The following is a 24,238-nucleotide window of genomic DNA, read 5'->3' as shown; positions in this document are numbered from 1 at the left end:
CTGCAAGAAGCTTCCTGTCCGCAGGGGCCGATATTCCTGCAGAATAATTTCATCACCTAGTGAGATCTGCGCCAGGACGAATTGCTGCGATTCTACTAGGCAAAGGAGTCAACGTGGTACTAGATGGGGTCCAATAAAGGGGCTATTGAGTGTATATGGATGAGTGCTCTATACTGTTGCATAGTGCAGGGTCTGTACAGTTGACGGTCACAGAGGTTAATTAATGCGCGTGTGTCTGCCACTGCTAGAGTCTCTTCATCAAAGTCACTCTTAAGGAACTTCCAGACGGCCGCCCTGCTCATCTGTGCAAATTTTGTTCCAGTCAATTCATCAAACTCAGATGTGTGCAGAGAGAAGGCAGACGGGGAAAATCTGAGTTGCAAAATTGTTTCATCACGTTGACACATAATCAATGATGGCGATGAAAATTCATGGAATGTGGAGTTAAACTCAGATAATAAAAGACACGGTTCTCAAAATAAAGAGAAAGTAATGTCAAAAGAGAATTTCGTTAAAAACTCCACCTCTGTGTTCCAACTCTGAAGGTGACAAAGCCCCCTCCCCCCAAGAGCGGAGAGGCTGGGAAGAGCCTGAACGCAGCACCTTGCTCCAGAGCATCACGGTCCCTACACTTGTATCCTAATTGTTGATTATTAGATGCTGCAATAGTGAATGTATAACGAGTTGCAGAATGAACTGAATGTAATCAATGCCTCTTGTATTGCAGCCGCCCTGCTCATTGTCTCAGAAGTCGCAGATCGAGCAATTGAGAGTATGCGCCATGGGGTAAGTGAAAGCTCTCTTTATACTTCAAGCAGATATATGCATCAAGGTGCAGCACTAAAGGGGTTGTTCGGTTGTAAACTATTGATGGCCTATTCTCAGGATGAGCCACCTATAGTAGGTTGGCAGGGGTCGTAGTTTGGGACTCTCACTGATCAACTGTTTGCTGGGCTAGCGTACTCGTATACTGAGCTAATTTCTGTAGGAAGCAGTCAGCTCCGTTCCCACTGCAGTGGCAAGACTTAGTATTGCAGGCATTGAAATAAGTGGGAACTTTGCCTGTAATACCAAGCCTGGTCACTGCAGTGGGAATGGAGCTATCTGCTTCATGCACAAGCACATCAGCTAAGTGAACTACTGATTGTCAGGGGTCCTGAGCAACAGACTCCTGCCCATATTCTATTCATGGACTATCCTAAGTACAGGTCATCAATGGTTTATAACTAGACAGCTCCTTTAAACGGATGCTGCCAACATGCACAATGATTTTTAGAATATGGGGCTTGGGGTGAGTAGGCAGTCAAACCATGACCTGCTCTCTGCAACACTGGCAAACCGCCAATTTTGCCAGGGAAAGCTGTGGCGAGCCTGTAATTTCCCCTACAGTAGCCAATACAGGGAAAATGTTATATTACATTATGGTCATTCACATAAATAGCCAATCTGTAATACCAGGCATCAGAAGGTTCACTAGGACAGGAGCCGCTCTTATTGAGTTGCTCTCTGTTCTGGGACATAGAGGGGCTCCCAAGCAAGTAACCTACTTTAAGGCCGCCTGCGCAGGGGCGGATTTGCATTGTGGAATCCGGAGCTGGCGTCCGCCTCCGGATTCCGCAACAAATACTGATAGCATGCAATGAAAAAGCAACTTTTTTTTTCCTGCACACAAATGGAAATCAATTGCGATTTTCCACTTGGAGGAAAAATTTGCAGCTTGCTCTATTTTTAGGCGGCCCTTACACAATCATCATTGTGGAAAGGTTGCGGTATCTGCGTCATCGCCTAGAGATGGCGCGGCAAATTCTGTACTGCGCATGTGGCCACACCATCAACAGTACAGATTAAGAAAATTCCATACAGGTACGCGGGGTCATCGGTCGGACACGGGGTCAGAGTTTGCTGCGGGATCCCACATGCAGAATCCATCCTGTTCGTGTGCAGGCGTCCTTAAGTAACCATCCAATCTTGTCCCGAAACCAGAGGGGGCAGCGGTCATGGATGGATGAAAACAGAATCATGGACTAGGTTGATTAGGGAAATGCCATAGATATAGCATATCTTGCCTTTAGTAAAGCATTTGACAAATAATCTCATACCATCCATATTGAAAAAATGATGATTTATGGGATCGACAAGACAACTGTTAGGTGGGTTCACAACTGGCTGAGTGATCGTACTCAAAGAGTGGTCATAAATGGCTGCACATCCAAGTGGAAGAATGTATCAAGTGGGGGGCCACAAGGCTCTGTCCTAGACCCAGTGTTGGTCAACATTTTTTATAAATGATTTAGAGGAGGAGATTAAGGGGAAACTGATCAAATTTGCCAACCACACAAACCTAAGAGGGATAGCTAACACTAGGGAAGAGAGAGAGAGTATTCAAAAAGATCTAGAAAAGCTTGCACAGTGGGCAGCGACTAACAGAATGGTATTTAACTTGGAGAGATTCAAATTAGATGTTTAGGTTGATCAATGAGTGGAACAGGTTGCCATGGGAGGTGGTGAGTTCTCCTTCAATGGAAGTCTTCAAACAGAAGCTGGACAGACATCTGTCTGGGATGATTTACTGAATCCTGCATTAAGTAGGGGGTTGGACCCGATGACCCTGGAGGTCCCTTCCAACTCTACGACGCTATGATTCTAGATCCTGAAACCCGCAGATCACAGGGACAACAGAAAAGAACAGCAAGCGATATACCTCCTCTGATTCTGAGAGAGGATTTTGTCCCAGGACTCTGCAGGTTTACTTTAATAGCAGACTATAACTATAAGGGTGCATTCACACGCGTGACTTTCAAGCGTGAGTTCCGTCCAATTACGATATGGAGAAAACTCACACGTGGAAAGAACTCCTTGATTTCAATGCGTTAATACAGATTAGTTATTTTTCTCCTAGACCAATGCTCTGAGAAAGAAAAACTGCTGCATGTCCTATTTTTGAGTGATTTAAGAATCATCAATTTTTCCAATGGGAGCCTGAAAAAAAAAAGCATCACAGTCGCATATAATTGCAAGCTTCATGCAAGTGTGATGCAATTTTTCTATTTTTACGTGTAATTTACACACGTGAAAAACACACATGAAAATTGTATGTGCTATGATCTATTTTTCAAAATGTATCGCAATTGCAGGTTTACCAGTGCGATATTCATCGGAGTTCCTCTGACCGATATCACACTTGCCTGCGCTAATACACTCCAAGGATGCAATCAGAGCGACGATTTTCACTTGTGATATCACACATGAACAGAACACATAGTTCTCACTGTGTTTATTCACATGAGCAATTTTTTTTTATCATGGATCGACGATCCAAGATTGAAAATTTGCTACATGCCCTATTTTTGGGCAATTCTGTTTCAGAATCGCCCATTATTTTTTTCTTTGGCAGCAAGAATAATCGCATTTCAGAAATCGAAGGTTTAAGAGTGCGATATCACACTCTTATATATATTGCACTCGCCCATGTGAATGCACTGTAAAAGGAGGAGATTGTATGACTGGCTTCTAGGTCCTTGGTGCACTAGTGTCATTCTAATGGGTCTTCAGAAGGGTGATGCCCTCTTTTACCTCCAATGCCCATACAGACTGAACAACCCTTTAATTTTACCCTTGGAAGTAATTTCTGATTGGTTCCTCCAGGTGTCGGCACTGTTACAACTTTGCTTACCCCTCCACCACTCTCTCGTATCTTCAGGCGATCGCTTTTATTATGATTGCTTTACTTCGTTTTTACCTTTAAACAGTTTCCAGTCAGAAAATCCTATAAGAGGTTTCTCTAGAGACGACTTGTCAACATTGAGAAATTTCACAACCGCTAACGTGTCGGCCCCCATGGGAGCAGTGAGAGTTTTCTTCTCCGCCTGGACATTTTCTCATTGCTGGGTCGATACAAGCCGAGATCAATAAGTCCATCAGTTCTGGTCAGGGGAGGGTGTAATGCTTTTCTTACGAGATGCTAAAAAATACATCTGTAACCGTGAATTGGCTTCATCTTCTAAAGACCACAATATTGTTTCTACATAAATCCTGGAGAGTGACATAATAACGGAATATCGCTGACTCCATTCCGAATAGAGGCAGCGTTTATTAAGTGTTTCGTATCTGCTTAGTCTTCGTATACAGAGTATATACAGTTCCTGCCCAAGTTAATGCACAAATTGCATGCTACAAATAATAATAGGATTTAAATGGAAAGTTCCTGTACTCCTGGTGGTCATTGTGTGGTACTACAAGTATTGGTGAGTTGAGGAACCGGAAATTCCTCCTTATTCTCAATACAACTTCCTTCAAGGAGCCGACTTTTATGATCTTACAACGTACTATTAGAATCACCAGTTGTCAAACAATTTGTCTAGGTGCAACTGTACCTCTATGGTAGAGTAAATTATATTGAAATTCCAACTTGAAGGTACTTAAAGTGCAGCAACCATTACTAAACAGTAGCAAAGGGTAGCTACCTGCAATAGATGGCGCTGTGGAGACATTATTCAATCACTCATTTGCATAGCGTTTTCCTAGGGTATATTGCATGGCCTGTAAGCCTTTGACACCCTCGTGTTGCTGTCCACAAGGAGAAACATTACCCCTCCAGACAAAACAGCCGCATAAATGATTAACAACTTTTCCTAATACGCTTGATGAAGTTGGGGCCACATGCAGCAGAAAAGACTACTGCGATCAATAGGAGCCTTAAAAAGGGGTTGTGCTGGAATAAACATGGCTGCTTTCTTGCAAAAACACAGCCACTCTGGTCAGTGGGTTGTGTCTGGCACTGAAGCTCAGATGCATGGCATTGTCGATAGAAAAATTCTTCCAATCCTTTACAACCCCTTTAAACAGCTGTGAAGATCACCCCCTAGTGGTGGTAATAGGCAGCTAAGATTTTTACAAGTGTGTGTGTGTGTGTGAGTGTGTGAAGGGGGGGGGGGGTGCGGAGCGTAGAGAATCGCTGCTTTGTTTTCTATAAATGGGACACTTTAACTAGCTCCAAAATGGAATATCAGTTTAATGTCCTCTCTGCTGTAGACACTTAAATCTAATGTATCTAGTCATTGTCAGCTCAGGTTTAGTCATTTATCAGTCCTGCTGTGTCCTCTGAGTCATTTATAAGCTCCACTATGCTCTTTTAGTCATTTATAAGCCCCACCGTACCTCCTGAGTCATTTTATAAGTCCTACTGTGCCCCCTGAGTCATTTATAAGTCCTGCTGTGCCCCCTGAGTCATTTATAAGTCCTGCTGTGCCCCCTGAGTCATTTATTAGTCCTGCGGAGCCCCCGGAGTCATTTAAAAGTCCTGCGGCGCCCCCGGAGTCATTTATAAGTCCTGCGGCGCCCCCGGAGTCATTTATAAGTCCTGCTGTGCCCCCTGAGTCACTTATAATTCCTGCTGTGCCCCCTGAGTCACTTATAAGTCCTGCTGTGCCCCCTGAGTCACTTATAAGTCCTGCTGTGCCCCCTGAGTCACTTATAAGTCCTGCGGTGCCCCCTGAGTCACTTATAAGTCCTGCGGCGCCCCCTGAGTCACTTATAAGTCCTACGGCGCCCCCTGAGTCATTTATTAGTCCTGCTGTGCCCCCTGAGTCATTTATTAGTCCTACTGTGCCCCCTGAGTCACTTATAAGTCCTGCGGTGCCCCCTGAGTCATTTATAAGTCCCGCAGCGCCCCCTGAGTCATTTATAAGTCCCGCGGCGCCCCCTGAGTCATTTATAAGTCCCGCGACGCCCCCTGAGTCATTTATAAGTCCCGCGGCGCCCCCTGAGTCATTTATAACTCCCGCAGCGCCCCCTGAGTAGTAACCTAAAATAATAAACTCATTCTTCATCATCACATACCCACGCCATCCTCTATCCTTCACCTTGACCTTTTCTGGTTAGGATCATGCAGAATGACGCAGGTGGGGCGATTACGTCATTGTACCACCTGTGTGACAAAGAAGGCACCAGATGGCAGATCGGGAAAAGCTCGGCTTTCTGCAGTGCCGCTATCATAGTCAATTGTATCTGTGTCTGTAAGATGTGGATACAATTGATCTGAAAGAACGAGGACCAGATCGATTCCAGCCTTGAGTGGGGCCCTCCAGGCTCAGTGGGCCCCAGCACCTGTCCAGGTTTGCTAGATGGTGAGACCAGCCAAGTATCTAGTGATTGCACCAGTGTGTCATGAGAGTTGAAGCAAAACAAGCGGTACCTGAAATCTCCAAAATATTGCTGAATCCTGCAGTACCACTAGTGACCACCAAGGAAGCAGTAATGTTCCATTCAAATCATATTGTTACTGTAATGGGAATTATATTTACTGTTTATATATGTATAATGGCAGGGGCTACAAGACATTATATAAGACAATTGCATTTCCAGCAATTCCCTCATATTTCTACCTGCACAAATTACAATTAGGTTACTGCCTCTTTAAATTAAGTGAGTGCTCTATAACCTCATATCTATTTATCACGTAGCATGCGACAATGGGATGAAACTGCTGAATAAACTGCTGAATGGGCACAATGATGCGTGTTTATGTTTGCAAAAATTCAGATGCGCTCATTCAGTGCGCTGCAATTCACACCAGCGTCTTCCTGCTCCGCCACCTGCGGTGTGAATGCTGTTATTAATCAGCTGAGACAGACGCTGGAGATGGGCACGATGCATTCTGCTGTCAGCGCTGGATTATTCCCAGCTCCGGACGTGATTTATACTTCACGCTACAAAACAAAGCAATTAAAATAACATTTGTATATGCGACAATTGCGAGGAGTCGATGACGAGTCTATTCTATTGTCTATTGTAGGAGAATCTGCAGAAATTGGTACAGATCGAGTACAGTGTCCGGGGACAGCGCAGCCTCCTCCAGCCTGGGAGAGTAAGTAACCGCAGATTCCACCTCATCATCATCTTCAGGAAATCGGATTCGCTGCCTCAGGTTTTCTCCAAGAAAATATAGATTCAGTAACTAAAGGAGACTTCTGACACCATGATGTTATTACAGGGACTTCTTTCTAGTCAGAGAGGGAAAGCTCCTGGGAACCCTGCAAAATCTGTACCAGGGCCCCCAAACCTACCATGTGCCATTTATAATACTGGTGTCTTCTTATGTGACAGATGGGTCCCTGGGTCCCCAGACACAAGGTCTCAGATGTGACTGCTACCTTTGCACCCCCTATAGCTACCCCAGTGCAAATAATGAAGCACAGTTATTTAGGATTTGATACTTATACCTATCTGGGGGATGCTGACACTCGGCGGTCAGGACAACCTGACACTCGACGGACAAGACGACACGTTGACATGTGGTGGACAGGACAATCAAACACTGACGTGGTGGAAAGGACAATGACACGCTGACGTGGGGGACAGGACAATGACACGCTGACATGTGGGGGACAGGACAATGGCACGCTGACACTTGGGGGACAATGACATGCTGACATGTAGGGGACAGGACAATGAAAGGATGACACTTGGGGGACAGGACAATGGCACGCTGACACTTGGGGGACAATGACATGCTGACATGTAGGGGACAAGACAATGACATGATGACACTTGGGGGACAGGACAATGACACGCTGACATGTGGGGGACAGGACAATGGCACGCTGACACTTGGGGGACAATGACATGCTGACATGTAGGGGACAGGACAATGACATGATGACACTTGTTGGAAAGGAAAATGACACGCTGACACTCGGGGAAGAGGATGATGACATGCTGACTCTTGGGGTGCAGGATAATGACACGCTGACACTCGGTGGACAGGACAATAACACGCTGACACTTGGGGGACAGGATAATGATACACTGATACTTGTTGGAAAGGAAAATGACACGCTGACACTCGGGGAACAGGATGATGACACGCTGACTCTTGGGGTGCAGGACAATGACATGCTGACACTCGGGGAACAGGATGATGACACGCTAACTCTTGGGGTGCAGGACAATGACATGCTGACACTCGGGGAACAGGATGATGACACGCTGACTCTTGGGGTGCAGGACAATGACACGCTGACACTCGGCGGACAGGACAATGACACGCTGACACTCGGGGAACAGGATGACACGCTGACTCTTGGGGTGCAGGACAATGACACGCTGACACTCGGCGGACAGGACAATGACACGCTGACACTCGGCGGACAGGACAATGACGCGCTGACACTCGGCGGACAGGACAATGACGCGCTGACACGTCAAGGACTGGATGATGATGCGGTAATGATTTTGTATACAATTGTCTTCTCCATCCTAATTTGCACACTCGCTCCTCTCGCACGCTCCTGTGCAGCAGACGAGGTGTTGTTGGTGCTGGTTGAGTATAAATGATCCTATTTTTAGCGATAATTGGGATTGTCTGCAGCCATCAGGTCATGTGATATGAGGACACCACATTCTTCTCACTATTCTCTCTTTTTCTATTCTCACAGGAGTTTGTTAAGGAGGGGACATTAATGAAGGTGTCTGGGAAAAACCGCCATCCTCGACACTTGTTTCTGGTAAGATGAGCTATGTGTAGAAGCGTGGAGGGAGGCTATATGGAGGGATAATGCCGTTCTACAAAATTCCATTTATTAATGCACCAAAATTGTGCATAATTCATATTTTAAGGTTGCCTCAATCTGGTCTGCTTCTTTATACACTCATTGTAAAAACGAATCCCTCCCCTAGAGGTTGTCGGGATGGAATTTCTCTGTGATTATAACGCTGATGTAAGTAAACGATTACAATTAGAGATGAGCGAGCGTACTCGTTAACTGCATGTCAAGTTTTGCAGCAAAATTACAACTTCTTCTAGGGGAACGTGTTTTCTCTTACAATGAGTATATATTAACATTTCTATTCTAGAAGCTTTTGTGTTTGCTTTAAATAAAAAATGGCAGATCTGAAGCAACCGTAATGACCCAAACATGGCCGCTGCCTCACAATGACCTGTCCCCTCCAACCCTGCAAGCGTATCATTGGTTGCTTTCCTTTTGAAAAGGGGAAGATTCCTATAATATGTATATACAGTAAGATTCCTTTAGTCTGATAGTCCAGAAATCCTGATAATCCAGAACATATTTGAAGCAGTACATTGAGGGATGACACATAGTTGCATACTATGGTGGTTACCAACAGCTAAGACATGTCAATATACTCCAGCCTTAAGTCTAGTGTTATATAATGACTTTAGTCATGTGACTAAATCGCACTAGGCATGCTCCGGGTTGCTCAAACGAAGCATCTTGATGGATCTGTACCATTTGATTGATCCAGAGTTGCAGGCGGGTGCATTCAAATTCATTTCAATAGAACACTTGTGCAAGTTTGTATTGCGATCCATAGATTTCTACTGCAACATGTGAGACCCCTTTGGTAGGCAAATTTTAAAACAGCACACACATTGTGGTAAACGTTAAAGCCCCATTTACACTGATAGATGATCGCCCAAAAGTCGTTCAAACTATAGTTTGAGTGACAGTTTTGAGCGATCATCTTTGCATACTATACAGTAGCTAATTATCTACTATAGAATATGCAAGTGGAGCGGGACACCATCGCAGCCACTAATCAAACAGTTGTATTCTTCTCTGCTCTGACTGCCAGTGTCTCCACTGTGAATTCACAGCAGGACACAGGCACAGAGGATCTTATCAGCATAGCCAGCTGATAACAGCCTGCTCCGCTGATGACAGCTGATTGCTCAATTATTGCAAGTTAGAATTCAGCGATCAGCGACTCCTGCAAGAAAACTGCACGACGTCCCTGCATTTAGACAGAATGAGAATTGCTCAAAAGAGAGCTTTGAGCGATTTTTGAGCGATTCTCGTTGTGTCTAAAAGGGCCTTAACAGTCCTTACTTGGCAGCTGAATCCGTGGTACAGTCTCTTTAACTTAGCAACACTGTTTTAAAACTTTGCAACACAGTCGCGTCCTTACAGGATCGAGTTATAGTCTCTTTGACTACACAGCAAACCTAGTGTGGCTCTGAAGGCACAATTGGTGGGTCCCCTGGATATGCGTGTGAAAGCTTTTTATTCTCTACGTATTATAGCGGTTCAGTGACTGGAGCTGCCTTAACTGACTCTGTTGTGGCTCATAGTTGCAGGCTGCTTCCAACCTCTTCTATAAACCTCTCGTACTTGCTTGCACACTCCGCTATAAGCTGATCTCAGGCTCATCAGATGGGCCTGAGAGAATGGGACCTGCGACCTGTGCTGTGCCTGGCCTACTGATGGCATCTACAGGCAGATCTTCATGTACTGGTCATGTATAATGTCGCACTGTGTGATGTTGCTCGGTGGTGGAGCAGACCTAGAGGCCCACATAGTGATTCTTGAACAGACATCTATAAGGCGGTAACAGCGATATAGCGACAGTGGCGTATGGTTTAATTGCAGTTGGTTGGTTTTGCTCTCTGGAATCTCACTCCCTAAGCAATTCTACTGGTGGAACCCAGCTTGGCTCAGCAATCCTTAGCAGTGTAACCACAATGGCGGCTGCGTCACTCGCGGGAACTCAGGACAGTAGCCCCTCCACTTCTGGAACTTGCTCTGCTGGGGAAAGCCCCTATTTAAGGACCTATCCTGTACAAGCCCAGACACACTGCCTTATACCGCCATTACATTACTTGGTTGTCTCTTAAAGTGACAGTACACCGATTAACTATAGAAACATTCACAGTCTCAAAGATGAATCACATGCCTGCTGCATGCTCTATAATTAAGTGGCAACGTGCTGGTGCGTTAATTTGCCATGCAAACCCTTACACCCCCACAGTGCAACAACAACAACCTTGTAAGCCACACTCCGCCATCTGTACCACACGAAGGTAGCATCCAGAGGAGTGAGACATGCCTTATCTGGGCACCAGACTGGGATCTAGACCACAGTGTCCATAGGGGCTGCGGCAGAGACTGTGACAATCATCAGAATGCTGTGTCCTAAACACTGCAGTTATGGCATTTACCAGACTACATTTTCATCTCCTTTACGAGCACGTATCATCTTATTTGGAGACTTCCCAGCTTCGGATGATGAGGATGACCTTCCTGGATGATGAGGATGACACTCCTGGCCGCATTCCTCTCTACCATGTTACCAGATCCTTCTGTCCTGCGCTCTGTAGTCTCTTTCCAAGCATTCCTCTGCAAGAGCATCCTGGCAGGAAACGTCCGCAGCTCCTGGCCTCAATTTCCTGATTCCAGACTATTGTTTACACGGATGTTAAACCTTCTCAGATACAAAACAAGGCCCCTTCCCCGACCCCAGGAATTCCAAGCCGCCTGACCGTTATCTAACGCTTCCAAGAATCTCGGCTTACAGCCGCATATGACAAGTTAAGGCCTCAAACATAAATTGTGATCTTATCATAGATGAAAGCTAAGTAATCGCGGCCTTAACAATGGCCGATCGGATGGGATGTATTTCTAGCCCATCGTGGATTAGATGCCATCCGCATTAACAGCTTGATAGAATGTAATGTTACAAGAAGTGTTAAAGGAAAACATGCAAAACTGGGGGACAGTAACCTGTTTCGTCATCAAGAAGCCCTTCTGCTTTCACTAGCTTCATGATTATCATTAAAGGGTCACTCTGCCCAAACACACTACATTATTGCCTGCAGCCATCACTAGAGGGCGCTCAGGAGTTTACTGCATACTGTGTTATTATTTAGGCAGTTTTCTGGGACTTGGATATTGATGATGCATCCTTAGGATGGGTCCTAATTATCAGATTGGTAGGCAGCCTGCCACCCAGGGCCCCGTTAAGCAATTGTTTGAAGAAGCCGCTCTGGGTGAGCACCGTGGCCTTTTCACTGCATACCAGGCACATCACTGTACATTTCGTAACGGTGGAGCTTGGTATAGCAGTTCAGTCCCATTGGCTTGAATGGTGAAGATACATTAAAAGGTTTATTGGGGCAGGATCTAAGCCTAATTAAGTAAAAAATGGTGATGCAGGGTGAATATGCACTCCTCTGCTTTTATTAGTAGTTCTTAAAGGAAATCTGGCACTGGGAATACCATCATATACCAAACCTAACCAAAGAAGAGGGATACAAAGACAAGTGTAACCAGACACTTTCTTCCCTACACAGTCCCTTCATGGACTTTAAATTGTCGCTATTGCACAGCGAGTGCGGTAGGCAAATTACGACTAATCTGATAGGCGACTTAAGTTGCAGGACTAATCTGTGCTCACTCTCTCCATCAGCTGAAAACATGTCTCTTGGCCCTTGGCCGACATTTCCAGCTCCCTTGATCTGAAAAATGTGGTGTGCGCCACATACTGCGCATGCGCTTTAATTCCGAAACCAGTGCTTCTGCAGTGAGGTTAGCTGCTGTGCCTATGGGGATTGCATACATTGTGCACGGATTCTGTAAGAAGAGGGCATGAAACACACAGCGTTGCCAAATCAAGGGAGCTAAAGATGCCAATCAAGATCCATGGGGTGCGTTTTGAGCTGATAGGGGGAGAGCCTGGATCAGTCATGCAATTGAAATGCTATCGGACCCCAATCAAACAACTAAATTGCATTCCACATGCACCACAATAAAGATACATTCATACGGCATAATCCACAGGATTTCCGCATCATGTAAAGATTTGCATCATCAGTGTGGATTTTAGCCTGCAACGACGCTCCTCTCACCTCATAAGACTGAGCGCTCACTACCAGATCCGAGGGTGCAGCGCACAGTGCTACTGAGTGCCACCATCTTTCCTCCCAGTGACAGTCGACTACCACCTCACCTGACCGACAGCAGTGGCGCTTAGTAGTGGTTGCCTGGTGACCGTGTGCGCTGCGCTCTTTGGGCTGGCAGTGAGCGCTCAGTATTCCGCAGTGAGAGGAATGGCGTTAAAGGCTGAAATCAGCTGCATACCCGCAGCTGAATCTGTTAAAGTGCCCATGGTACAGATTTTGATGTGGTTTTTGACATGGAAATATTGAGGATTTTGCCATTGATTTATCTTCTGCGGAAAATCCACAGCATTTCCTCTGCCTGTGAACGAACCATAAAGGGGCTATGCAGGGAAAAATGGTATGGTTACACTTGTCTTTATATCCAGCTTCTTGGTTAGGTTTGGTTTATGATGGTAAATTTCGGTGACAGCCCTTCTTTAAAGGAATTGTCCACTTTTTATCCCAATTTTGTTGGAGAGGTGCCCTAAAAATAAACCGAACACAAGTTGTCCAGCTGTTGAGACCCCATGTGATCAGTTGTAATCCGCAGGAGAACCAGTCAACAACTGTTTAATTTCCCTGCAGTGCCTCCACAGGAAAAATCAAGCATTACATTGTGCTCATTAAAATGAGTGTGCTGTACGTGCAGCGCATGGACACGTCGGATGCTCCAGAGACAGTCTTTGCAGTCACTAATTGAAGGAGGTTCTGAATAAGGGTTCCCCAGGGAATCATTACCATAGAGAGGTGAAGTGGAGGAGCAAATAAAGGCTACAAATACACTTTTTTTCAATGGCGAAACTCATCATCTTCTCACCATCCCTCCCCCTTCCCTCTTACTCACCCCTCTGAATTATAGTATTATATGAATAAGAATACGTTTTTGTGGATGTTCTTTGATATCATAACTCGCTGCTTTGGGAGTCGTAACCATCTCGTCATTCATAACTCTGCAGCTGATGACACGCTCATTAAAATAATCCGACTCTCCTGTACAGACCATGAAAAATGAACTCAATTAATGCAGGATGACATGAACCCTGTGCAGACCAGAAAGGAGACCAGATGACTGCTAAGCTCACAATCCGGCCTCCTATAGGATGCAGAATAGGCTGTAGAACAGCGATCTCCTGCTGGTGTAAGACTACAACTCTTAGCATCCTCTAAGACAGTGGTTCTTAACAGCTGGAGAGATACCGATTGATACACAAGTGCTATAAAAAGCATCTCTATCTTGGGAGGACCTGGCATGACACTGACAATCCATATCCTGTGGGGGCACTGCTGAGAAAAAGCAATTCGCTGCAGGTTTCCCTTACAGATAGCATGTTTCTTGCCATATGGTAATTAGCCCCGGGTCGTCCAGTGGGCAGTCTGCCTGTGCCAGAGGTCCAGGCAGACCAGTGGTTCCTGCCTATTCTGGTAAAACCAGACCCTTATAAAGCGCACAAGAAACTTATTGGCGATATCTTCGCATGGGAGACAGTTTGAAAAAAGATAAAGGTAGTGCTGGCTTGCTTATGATGTTGCACACTTAATAGTAAGAGTATATTGGGTTACTAAGACAAAATTTATGAGACAGACTTCCTTTAAGAAGCACAAACCTCTTAATAAACGGCGCATATCTTATCAGGCCCATGCACCAGACTGCAACCCACGCTAGCTACAACTATCATACATTTCAGTTATGATTTATTCCAATGTCTAGCATAAATTATAGTAAATCTGACAAACAGTGTGAAGCTCCGCCCCCAAATACTAAACCACACCCACTTTTATAAACATGACTGTACTTGATGGAAACTAAAAAAATTGCAGTTTTGGTACTTGTGACAAAATTTAGAGTTTTTGGTGCTACAATTGTGTTGCAAGCCAGACAATTCATATGCGCCAGTGCCTTAAAGGGGTTGTTTTGCAAAAAAACTTTATCTCCTACCTATAGGCTGGGTGATAACTATCTTATGAGTGCAGGTCCAACAGCTGAAACCCCCACTAGTCACGAGAACAGGGTCCGTTAAGCCTCAGAATGAATATAGTGGTTGAGTAGGGGGTTGAACCCAATGACCCTGGAGGTCGCTTCTAACTCTACCATTCTATGATTCTATGAACTCTGTTATCTTCAACAGTCTCATAGAAATAAATTGTACAGTAGTGTGCATGTGTGACCACAGTTTTGTTCATTCTGGGATGTACAGGACCCCCTGCTCTTGCAATTCATCAGACTCCCACCAATCAGATAATTTTTAATCATGTTGCTCCTTGGGGGTGGAGCATTTGAATCCCATGCCCCACCCCTGCCCTTTTAACAGCAGAACTGCAGAATTTCAATATGTAAACCAGTCTTCTAGTGGAAGTATCAAGGATAAATGTTTAATTGTGGGCCTGCTCATAGAGGTAGAAGGGGCTATTTTATATTCTTATGGCTACAATATGGCCACTTCAGTGTATTTAGCACTGTTACCATAGCGACCACTGTCAGTTCTACATTAACAGCCTCACTAAATAATTTAGATTGATCTACAACTAAGACTTTACCCACAGATTCCTGTTATTTATGTGAGCGTTTGTACAACACAAACGGGGACAATTTATGTGCCGCGCAAATCATTAGTTGTCTATAATGTGATCTATATCTCCGCTCCAGCCGGGGAGGGTCATGTGATCAGCCGGGTGGAGATGTCACTGATCAGATTAATGCAGGCAAAGAATGTAATTCATGAAGCAATAAGTAAACGGAATAAAACCCCAACCGGCCTGTCATCTGTCACTCGCCAGCACGTAAATCCCAGCGGCCCCAGAAAGCAAGGAGAGCTGACAGCGCCCTGCCCAAGATGATTGACACGGCCGGTAAACCTGCATTTGTATGTTCTTATTAAATACATATGCGGAAGATACATTATTTATACTGAATATTGTGTAGAGCGATGCGGCGGAGGCGCCATCAAGGTCACAGAAGGCGCTGGGGGTGGAGCCGCACCGATAAAAATTCACTTGTGACTTCTATAATAACCAACATTTCCATGACGCCGTCCATCACCGCCGCCACCGGTGATCTCTCAAGGAGTCGCCGCGTATTGTTTTCATGTCAAATCAAGAGACTCGGTGCTATAGGAAGATGGAAATGTGCGTCAGCAGCTGCGGGGGTGGCGAGAAACGTACGGTTATGAGCTTTATTTATGAAGAGGTGGATTTTGTGGGGTACAAAATAACGATAAATCATAACAAAAAGTGCGGCAGATCATCTCTGCTTAGATACACCAGAGGACGGGTATTAGAATGCGTGATGTAGCATTACCTGGTGGGGGGTTGTAGTGCTCTGCAGTTCTCTGAGACTGTTTCATACATGATAGGCTTAGATACATCAGGAAACCATATCGCAGTTGATGAGCTTAGATACTGTGGCTTCTCAAATACTATGACACATGATTGGCTTTGGTACACAACTCAATGGAGAGTATCCTTTATGGTAGGTTTAAATATCCAGAGTCCTCAGACATGATAGGCTTGGATACATTAATAGGCAGTATCATACATATAGACTTAGATACAGCAGCTAGCAGTATCACATATGATGCATTGGTAGACATTAGCACTAGAGATGAGCGAACGTACTCGTTTGGGGCAATTACTCGATCGAGCATCGCTTTTTTCGAGTAACTGCCTAATCGGGCGAAAAGATTCAGGGGGCGCAGGGGGTGAGCGGGAGGTTGCAGAGGGGAGTGGGAGAGAAAACTATACATGAGCAGACAGTATCGCACACGAAAGGCTTACATACATGAGCAGACAGTATCGCACATGAAAGGCTTAGATACATGAGCAGACAGTATCGCACATGAAAGGCTTAGATACATGAGCAGACAGTATCACACATGAAAGGCTTAGATACATGAGCAGACAGTATCGCACATAAAAGGCTTAGATACATGAGCAGACAGTATGGCACATGAAAGGCTTAGATATATAAGCAGACAGTATCGCACATGAAAGGCTTAGATACATGAGCAAACAGTATCGCACATGAAAGGCTTGGATACATGAGCAAACAGTATCGCACATAAAAGGCTTGGATACATGAGCAAACAGTATCGCACATGAAAGGCTTAGATACATGAGCAGACAGTATCGCACATGCTTAGATACATGAGCAGACAGTATCGCACATGCTTAGATACATGAGCAGACAGTATCGCACATGCTTAGATACACGAGCAGACAGTATCGCACATGCTTAGATACATGAGCAGACAGTATCGCACATGAAAGGCTTAGATACGTGAGCAGACAGTATCGCACATGACTCTAGTCAGAAAACCTCATAACTTGATTAAGTTGATGTGTTGAAATAAAATTTGCCGTGTATTTTACAACCGGCTCTGGTAGAAATATGAAGCCGTCGCTCTGATTTCAGATACAAATGTGCCACAGATCTGCAGCGGGATTAGCGCCGTTAGGATCACCGCCATTAGGCTTAGCGCCGTTAGGATCACCGCCATTAGGCTTAGCGCCGTTGTCAGTCAGTGAGGCTGATCCACAGCTTTTAGTCTGTCAGATTAATGAGCTCTTTCTCCTGGTAGTTTTTCTTTCTGCAGCATGTAAAGAGGTTATAGAATACATAAGATGTGGAACGCTGGTGCAATCCGCGCCTAAATCCTTAGTGTGTGGACATACCGTTAAGTAGGCAGATTGGTATCACACACTTAGGGCTTAGATACACCATCTCAGCAGGATGCTCTCCCTTGAAGGTATTTTACAACATTTGCAGCTTGAACATACACTTCCTACGTATATAACAGTCCTGCGTCTCCCCCCTCAGATGAACGACGTGCTGCTGTACACCTATGCCCAAAAGGACGGCAAATACAGGCTGAAAAATACACTCTCCATCCCTGGAATGCGGGTAGGTGGTCATTTACCGACTGGCGGGGATTTCTATATGATGGTGGGATCAGTCTTATGTATACTCTTTGTCAAAAACAAGTTTCCATCTTGCACAGGTTGTGTATACACCAGGTGTTCAGTATACACTATGTATACAGCAGTATTGGGACGCACACAGAAGGGGATGAAATTGGGTTTTATTCCCATTTTTCCATCTGGTGTTGGGCCGCCTTTGGCCTCAATGACTGCAGTAACCCTCCTAGGCCGCTTCCCACCAAATTCCCATAGATGTGTGGAGGGATTTGTCTAAATTCCTGGAGTAGAGCTTCAGATAGTGATGCGGGGGATAATGGGCGTGTTGGTGTGCATGGATACGGCGATCTAGTTTGCCCCAACAATACTAGATGGGATTGAGGTTCACCCGTCACCTGCCAGCAGAGGATTGGTGGGGTGCCCATACTTTTGTCAACATAGTGTATATGCTATATAGTAAATATATCTAATGTTTCAGTCATATTTGTCCCCTGCAGGTGAGCCGACCAATTGTGGAGAACGCACAGCATGTCCTGAAGATTGAATGCATGGAGTGCTGTCTCATGTTATCAGCCAGGTAAACAAACCTCCGAACACTTTATACTCTAGTCACATCCAAAGCTGCAGTAGCTGATCTCCACTCTGCCATAAGCCATGTGACCTAATACTACAGGGGAGCCATTCCTGTGTAATATTTATATGAGCAATCAGCATTGTGTATGCAGCTTAGGTTGTAACTGGAGTAAAATCCATACTAATATTATAAAGTATCTTTGACTGTTTGTTACCTTTTCACGGCTGAAGCGATTTTGATAAAATTTGGCCAGAGATGGCTTGCATCTTGAGGAAGGACACAGGCTAAGTTCTTTTAGCGTTCTCTAGAAAGCACAACAAGACAGATTTATTTGGTTATGCGCAGGCACACCTCTGCTCCACTGCCATGCAGCGAGGCGGAGGGGGAAGGGGTGCCTACACAAACAGGCCGACATGTGAGGGCAGACGTCGTTGCTGCATGTATATGCAACACCCCAGAGGGATACCCTGGACACTTGACTTACGTGCGGATATGGGAGGGATAAATGTTGGCTTGTCACGGCAGCACTTACTGGCTCCTTTTCCCAGAGGGATGACACATAGTCAAGGTCAAAGCAGGATTGCAGGACACCTTTGACACCCCTAGGATAGGGAATGCAATAAACAGGATGAGGGGAGTAGTAGTTGTTGTCACGGGTGACGCCACCGTTGCCACACCCATATATATCACACGGCGGAAATAAACACTGACACTGGTGTATGGTACCTCGGGTCCCCAGGAACGGTTAGGGCCCAGTATAGACTTTACTTGAATGAAAAACAATAGTACAATGCAGTTTAGACTTTTCAAACTTTACAGTGCTGTGCAGAAATTTGACTTTAACACGGCTCTATTAGACTGAAAGACGCACATGTGTAAATGAAGCCACAGTATGTAGTACCTCCACCCTGCTCTCATAGACTTCTGGATGCCTGGGTGTGACATTTATTGGGTGTACCTCTACACGGTGATCCTAAATCTGGACGGCTAAGTAGGAAAATCAGACAATCAAGACTTGCTTTAGTACCTCTGCACTGGCCTTGTCAGGGAAAGTTATTACTTACAAAGCTCTCTCTTAGGGTGCGGGCAGACGAGCGCATAAACGGCGCGTTTTTGCGACCAAACGTATATACGTGACCATCAGAGGCAATGGTTTCGAATGTATTCGTTCACATGGGCGATTTTACGGCGCGTAAAAACGGCAATTCGAAAAAAACCGGAACATATGCGACCGAGATACGCGCCAACGCATATTCGATCGCCGAAAAGACCGTTTGCAAAGTAGGAACAAACGAAAATACGCTTTCTAGCTCTGGTCGTGATCGGTGAAAAACGATCGCTCGGGCGATTATACGTTGCGCTCGTGCGAACGTAAATACGCCTACGCTCGTGTGAACGCACCCTTAGGCTTAGGCTCCCTCCACTCTCATTCACAATGCAGTCACTACAGGATATCTCTCCTTCTCCTCCATCTTCACCGCAAGGAAGCTGAAGGTGCTTCTATGTGGCTCTGTGTTAGCACTCTCTCTTATGTCATGCAAGATGGCACTCTCAGTGAAGATGGAACTCTGACAGCCCTTTTCCCGCTCTCAAGCACTCCTATTTATACCTTCAGTCATACCACATGACATGGCAAACTGATACATTCAGAGACAGACTATGATTTTATTAGAGTAAGGGCTCCTGCATACTTGCATTTTTCTCACGCGTTTTTTTCACATGATATCACTGCGGGTTTTTTTTTCACACGATTGTAAATGAGACTTTCTAATGTTAAAAATGCATTGGACAAAAATCACAAAGCACCAACTTGCGATGCGTTTTTAACATTAGAAAGTCCCATTGACAATTGCGTTAAAAAACGCAGCAATATCGCAGCATTAAAAAACGCAAGTGGGTGTGAGCCTTTAACTTCTCAAATGCTGCAGCTGTGCAACACACATAATGGATATCACAAGACAGGCTTGCACAGTGCATTTACATGAGACAAACATGTATGACATTTATGGAGGCGACCAGGATGATATTCTGGGACACTACATATGCGATTATTAAGCTAGCAGGGATACCCAATTAAAACTTGAACGAAAGATACATTAACATGGATTGAGATTTTAAAGAAAATCTGTGTTGCACATAGTAACCAATCACAGCGCAGCTTTCATTTTACCTCAGTAGTATAAGAATTACCAACCAATCACAGCGCAGCTCTGATAATCAAGGTTTATTCTCAACTGCAACCTAATAAGGGGAATAAAAGATGGCTGTGTCAGAGGGCAATTTTGGCACCAACTAATGAAACTGTCGGACAGATGAATGAAAAAATTATTTCACAACTTGAAAGAGAAATTGTAGAGTATCTGTGGGTGGATAATGTTATGGACACTGAACAAGTTACCTCATACCCTGTAGAGTTCCTTAATTCTTTGGCATTTTCAGGAGTGCCTTCCCATAAGCTGAGGTTAAAAGTTGGTGTTCTGGTCCCATTAATGCGTAATATCAATGCGCCAAAACTGTGCAACGGCACACGATTACAAATTACACTCCTGGGGAGAAATATTGTAAGAGCCATTATTATGACTGGAATAGGAAAAGAAGAAAATGTTTTACACAAAAAGATGATCGCTCAAAAATCTCTCAATTGGCAGTTTCAGTGACAGTTTTGAATGATTACTTTGCATAAGCTCTTAAGTACCTAATTAGCTACTTAAGAGTTTATTAGTGTTTAAATGAAGGTGGCCACTGTATGTAGAAGGCAGCAGGAGCGCTGTCATCTGTATACAGCTGCTTTGTTCTCAGAGCTATCAGCTGGTATTCCGCTGAGCTGATAGCTCTGAGAACAGCAGGAGCGTTGACAGCTGCTTTGTTCTTGGAGCTTTCACTGAGCGTAGAGATGAGCGAGCATACTCGCTAAGGACAATTGTTCGATCGAGCATGGTCCTTAGCGAGTATCTCCCCGCTCGGGAGCAAAGGTTCGGGTGCCGGCGCGGGTGACAGGTGCCTTGCGGCAGTGAGCAGGGTGGAGCGGGGGGGGAGAGAGAGATCTCCCCTCCACTCCTCCCCGCTCTCCCCCGCTTAATCTTTGCTCCCGAGCAGGCAGGTCCTTAGCGAGTATGCTCGCTCATCTCTAACTGAGAGCTCCAAGCGGGATACCAGCTGAAAGAATAGTATCATTGGTATCCCGCTGAGAACTTGGTGCACGGCGCTGATAAGAGCCATTGCCCACTTTTAGCTTGCTAAAAGTTAGCGATGAACGAAAAGTGAACGATGGCCGTGTGTTTAGTCGCAACAATTATCGCTCAAAAGATGGCTTTTGAGCAAATTTTGAGCGATAATCGTTGTGTCTAAATGGGGCTGTAGCATATGTCCTTCCTCAAGATGCAAGTTATCACCCTGCAAAATTTCATCAAAATCGCTTTAGCCGTAAAAAGGGAACAGACAGATTTACTTTCTCATTTATAATATTACTAGGATGATTCCTAGCATGTCAGCAGTGTTCATCTAAAGTCTTCTAGTTCATGAATAGAATACCAGAACAACAGTTTAAACTGACATTTACAAAATCAGATAGAGAAAACAGAGGTGGGTGGGTGACCCTGCATAATAATGCAGAACACATTATCTACGCCCTATTATAAAGCCTATCCTCAGAAATAAGGCTCCCCGTAACATGGAAATCTGGGATCCAGAACCTTCCAAAACACCATTCTACTGCGATCTCCTCCATTCTTACAGAGACGATGACATTACTGCCATTTATAATCAATGACATATAATTTCAGGGCTATAATCATGTGACTCATTAAGAACGATGACATTACGGACATCATCACCCATATCTATGAAGATCTCTCCAGTAATGAATAGTAGTTCCGCTCCAGGGCTCTCTGCTCATTAAGCTGCTCAGCTCTCACCTCTTGAACATTTCACGTGTGATCCGGCCGCTCTGATCACCGTTACATTCATGAAAAGGTGGAACCAATTTGCACATAACTCACCTCCGGAGGCCGGGGGACACGTGTATGCTGCGCGCGTTGGCAGCTTACAATGCGCGATTATCACCTCGGAGCTGTTAAATGATGCAGGGACGGCTGCGGACACCACATATATAACGCAATCTGCTAATCACATTTATAGAATGGTTCTAAAGCCGATTGTTAAGCCGCGCAATATGTTTGTCCCCATGAAGAGTCTGACAAGATTATTACCCCGCTGTCTCTGCCAGCGGGATCATAGACTGCGGCCACAGATCTGGCACAGACTCATGATGTTTTATATAGCGTGGTCATCTTATCTCTCACATCTGTTTTTTCTGATCTTCAATGATTCCTAGCACATCAGCAGTGTTTATATAAAGCTGCCTGCTTCATGAATAGAATGCTAGAACAACAGTTTAAACTGACAGAAAGGTAAAGCAGAAGGGTAGCATATGCACTAAGTGGCAGCTTAGTTAGAGCCCCATGCCCCTTTATTAGAGCTCCCGGGCCTCTCGTGATTAGCTTCTCTTTTATGGAAATTACCCCGTGACCCCGTAGTGCGGCATAAAATCACGTGACAAGTCTTCCGTGGATCAGTTTCAGTGTGAATCCACATTAGATGGTAAAATCCAGTGATCTGAGTGACTTCCAATGAGGCCTGGTCATCGGTGCTAGACTAGCCGAGGCCTCGCTGCCAACTGCGGGGGGTTTTATCATGTAACGGTGTAGAGAGTATACTGAGAATGGTGTGAGTGAGGAAAAAATATCCAGCAAAAGGGATCCTGTGGATGGAAACAACTCGTCACTGAAAGGGGTCAGAGGAGGATGTCAGGAATCATTCTGACCAATAGGTGTTGCACAGTCAGCCAAATACAATGCTGGGGCTCCAGCTGATGTGTTCGAATGCACAGCTTGCTGTTCCTTAGCACGGATGGGCTATAATAGCAGACAACCAGTTCCAGCGCCGTTGTGCGTAAGAGAAACAGAAAGGCGAGACTCCAGCGGGCAAAAAAGCACAAAAATTGTGTCATTAAGCAGCGGGAAACATTGCCTGGTCAGATGGATCCAGATTTCTGTTGCATCGTGCTGATGGGAGGTCAGAATTTGGCGCCAACAGCATGAATTGATGACCCCTTCCGGTCAGCTGGTTAGAACATGTCAGCACCTCCATCTAATCTGCGGCAACTACAAGAAGCTTCCTGTCCGCAGGGGCCGTTTTTCCTGCAGAATGATTTCAACCCTCTAGTGGAATCTACACCACGAGGAATTGCTGCGGATCTGAAGGCCAAAGGAAGGAGGTCCAGTGTGCTACTAGATGGGGGTCTAATAAAGGGTAGGATGACAATAAGAGATGACACCTACATATAGATAACACAGGGTCTAGCATTCACCATAGGTGATGTCACAGCTCACCTCCTCTCCCTCCTTCACAGAGGTGAAAGCAAGCCCACAACACTCTCCCATAGAAGTCACTGAGACCCTCCTGTCCATTGTGCCCATGGTCCACACAACACTATTTGTATCTTATCACAGGGGTGTCCCCAGCTTTCTTATGCTCCTACACAACAAAGACTTCTGTCTACTGCGTGGCTGGGTGACATCAGGGGGCGCTCTTCTGTGCTGTCTCATTGCTCTCTGTTATCCTGCAGCTCCTGCTCAGAGAGGGACGACTGGTTCAGTTGCATCAGCAGAACTGTTCAAGAGTATTACAAGGCACCTACTGTATCCATCTATAGCAATGTAGAGGTAAGTGACATATCGCAGCTCCAGACCCTCCCCTTTATTTTGGCCCCTCCCCCAGCCTATGTGCAGCAATTACCTGATACTCTCATTTGCTGGTTAATTTGACAATAGTTTATAATTCTTTCTCTTTGCAATGCTTTCTTGCAAAGCTTGAGCTACACCCTCTGTAGTCTTTTTACTCTGTGCTTTACACTGCAGCATTACTTGTTCTGATTTGCTGAACTGTATACTCTTGGGGAAGCAGATTATAAAATGACTGTGAGTTTTGCTTTGTTGCCTGTCAATGGCATCCGTGTCTGACTTGGCCTGTGATTGTTATGATAAGCAAATAATTCATTGCAGTACAGAAGTACTTCA

The 24,238-nt window shown here is 45.1% G+C and overlaps 1 protein-coding gene across 2 annotated transcripts in view; it reads left to right on the top strand.

Annotated features, from left to right (window-relative positions):
* FGD5 (FYVE, RhoGEF and PH domain containing 5) overlaps positions 1-24,238 on the top strand; it is a 145,909-nt gene that overhangs the window by 94,509 nt on the left and 27,162 nt on the right. For both annotated transcript variants that reach the window (XM_066597012.1, XM_066597011.1), the window contains exons 10-15: positions 728-786; positions 6,794-6,865; positions 8,436-8,504; positions 17,490-17,573; positions 18,085-18,164; positions 23,788-23,884. In XM_066597012.1, the coding sequence (XP_066453109.1) occupies positions 728-786; positions 6,794-6,865; positions 8,436-8,504; positions 17,490-17,573; positions 18,085-18,164; positions 23,788-23,884 (461 nt within the window). The remainder of the gene's footprint in view (positions 1-727; positions 787-6,793; positions 6,866-8,435; positions 8,505-17,489; positions 17,574-18,084; positions 18,165-23,787; positions 23,885-24,238) is intronic.

The sequence above is a fragment of the Eleutherodactylus coqui genome, chromosome 3 (assembly GCF_035609145.1).
Source record: "Eleutherodactylus coqui strain aEleCoq1 chromosome 3, aEleCoq1.hap1, whole genome shotgun sequence".
NCBI classification, from domain to species: domain Eukaryota; kingdom Metazoa; phylum Chordata; class Amphibia; order Anura; family Eleutherodactylidae; genus Eleutherodactylus; species Eleutherodactylus coqui.
Note: the sequence above shows the minus strand (reverse complement) of the source record. Positions and strands in the feature narration are given on the sequence as shown.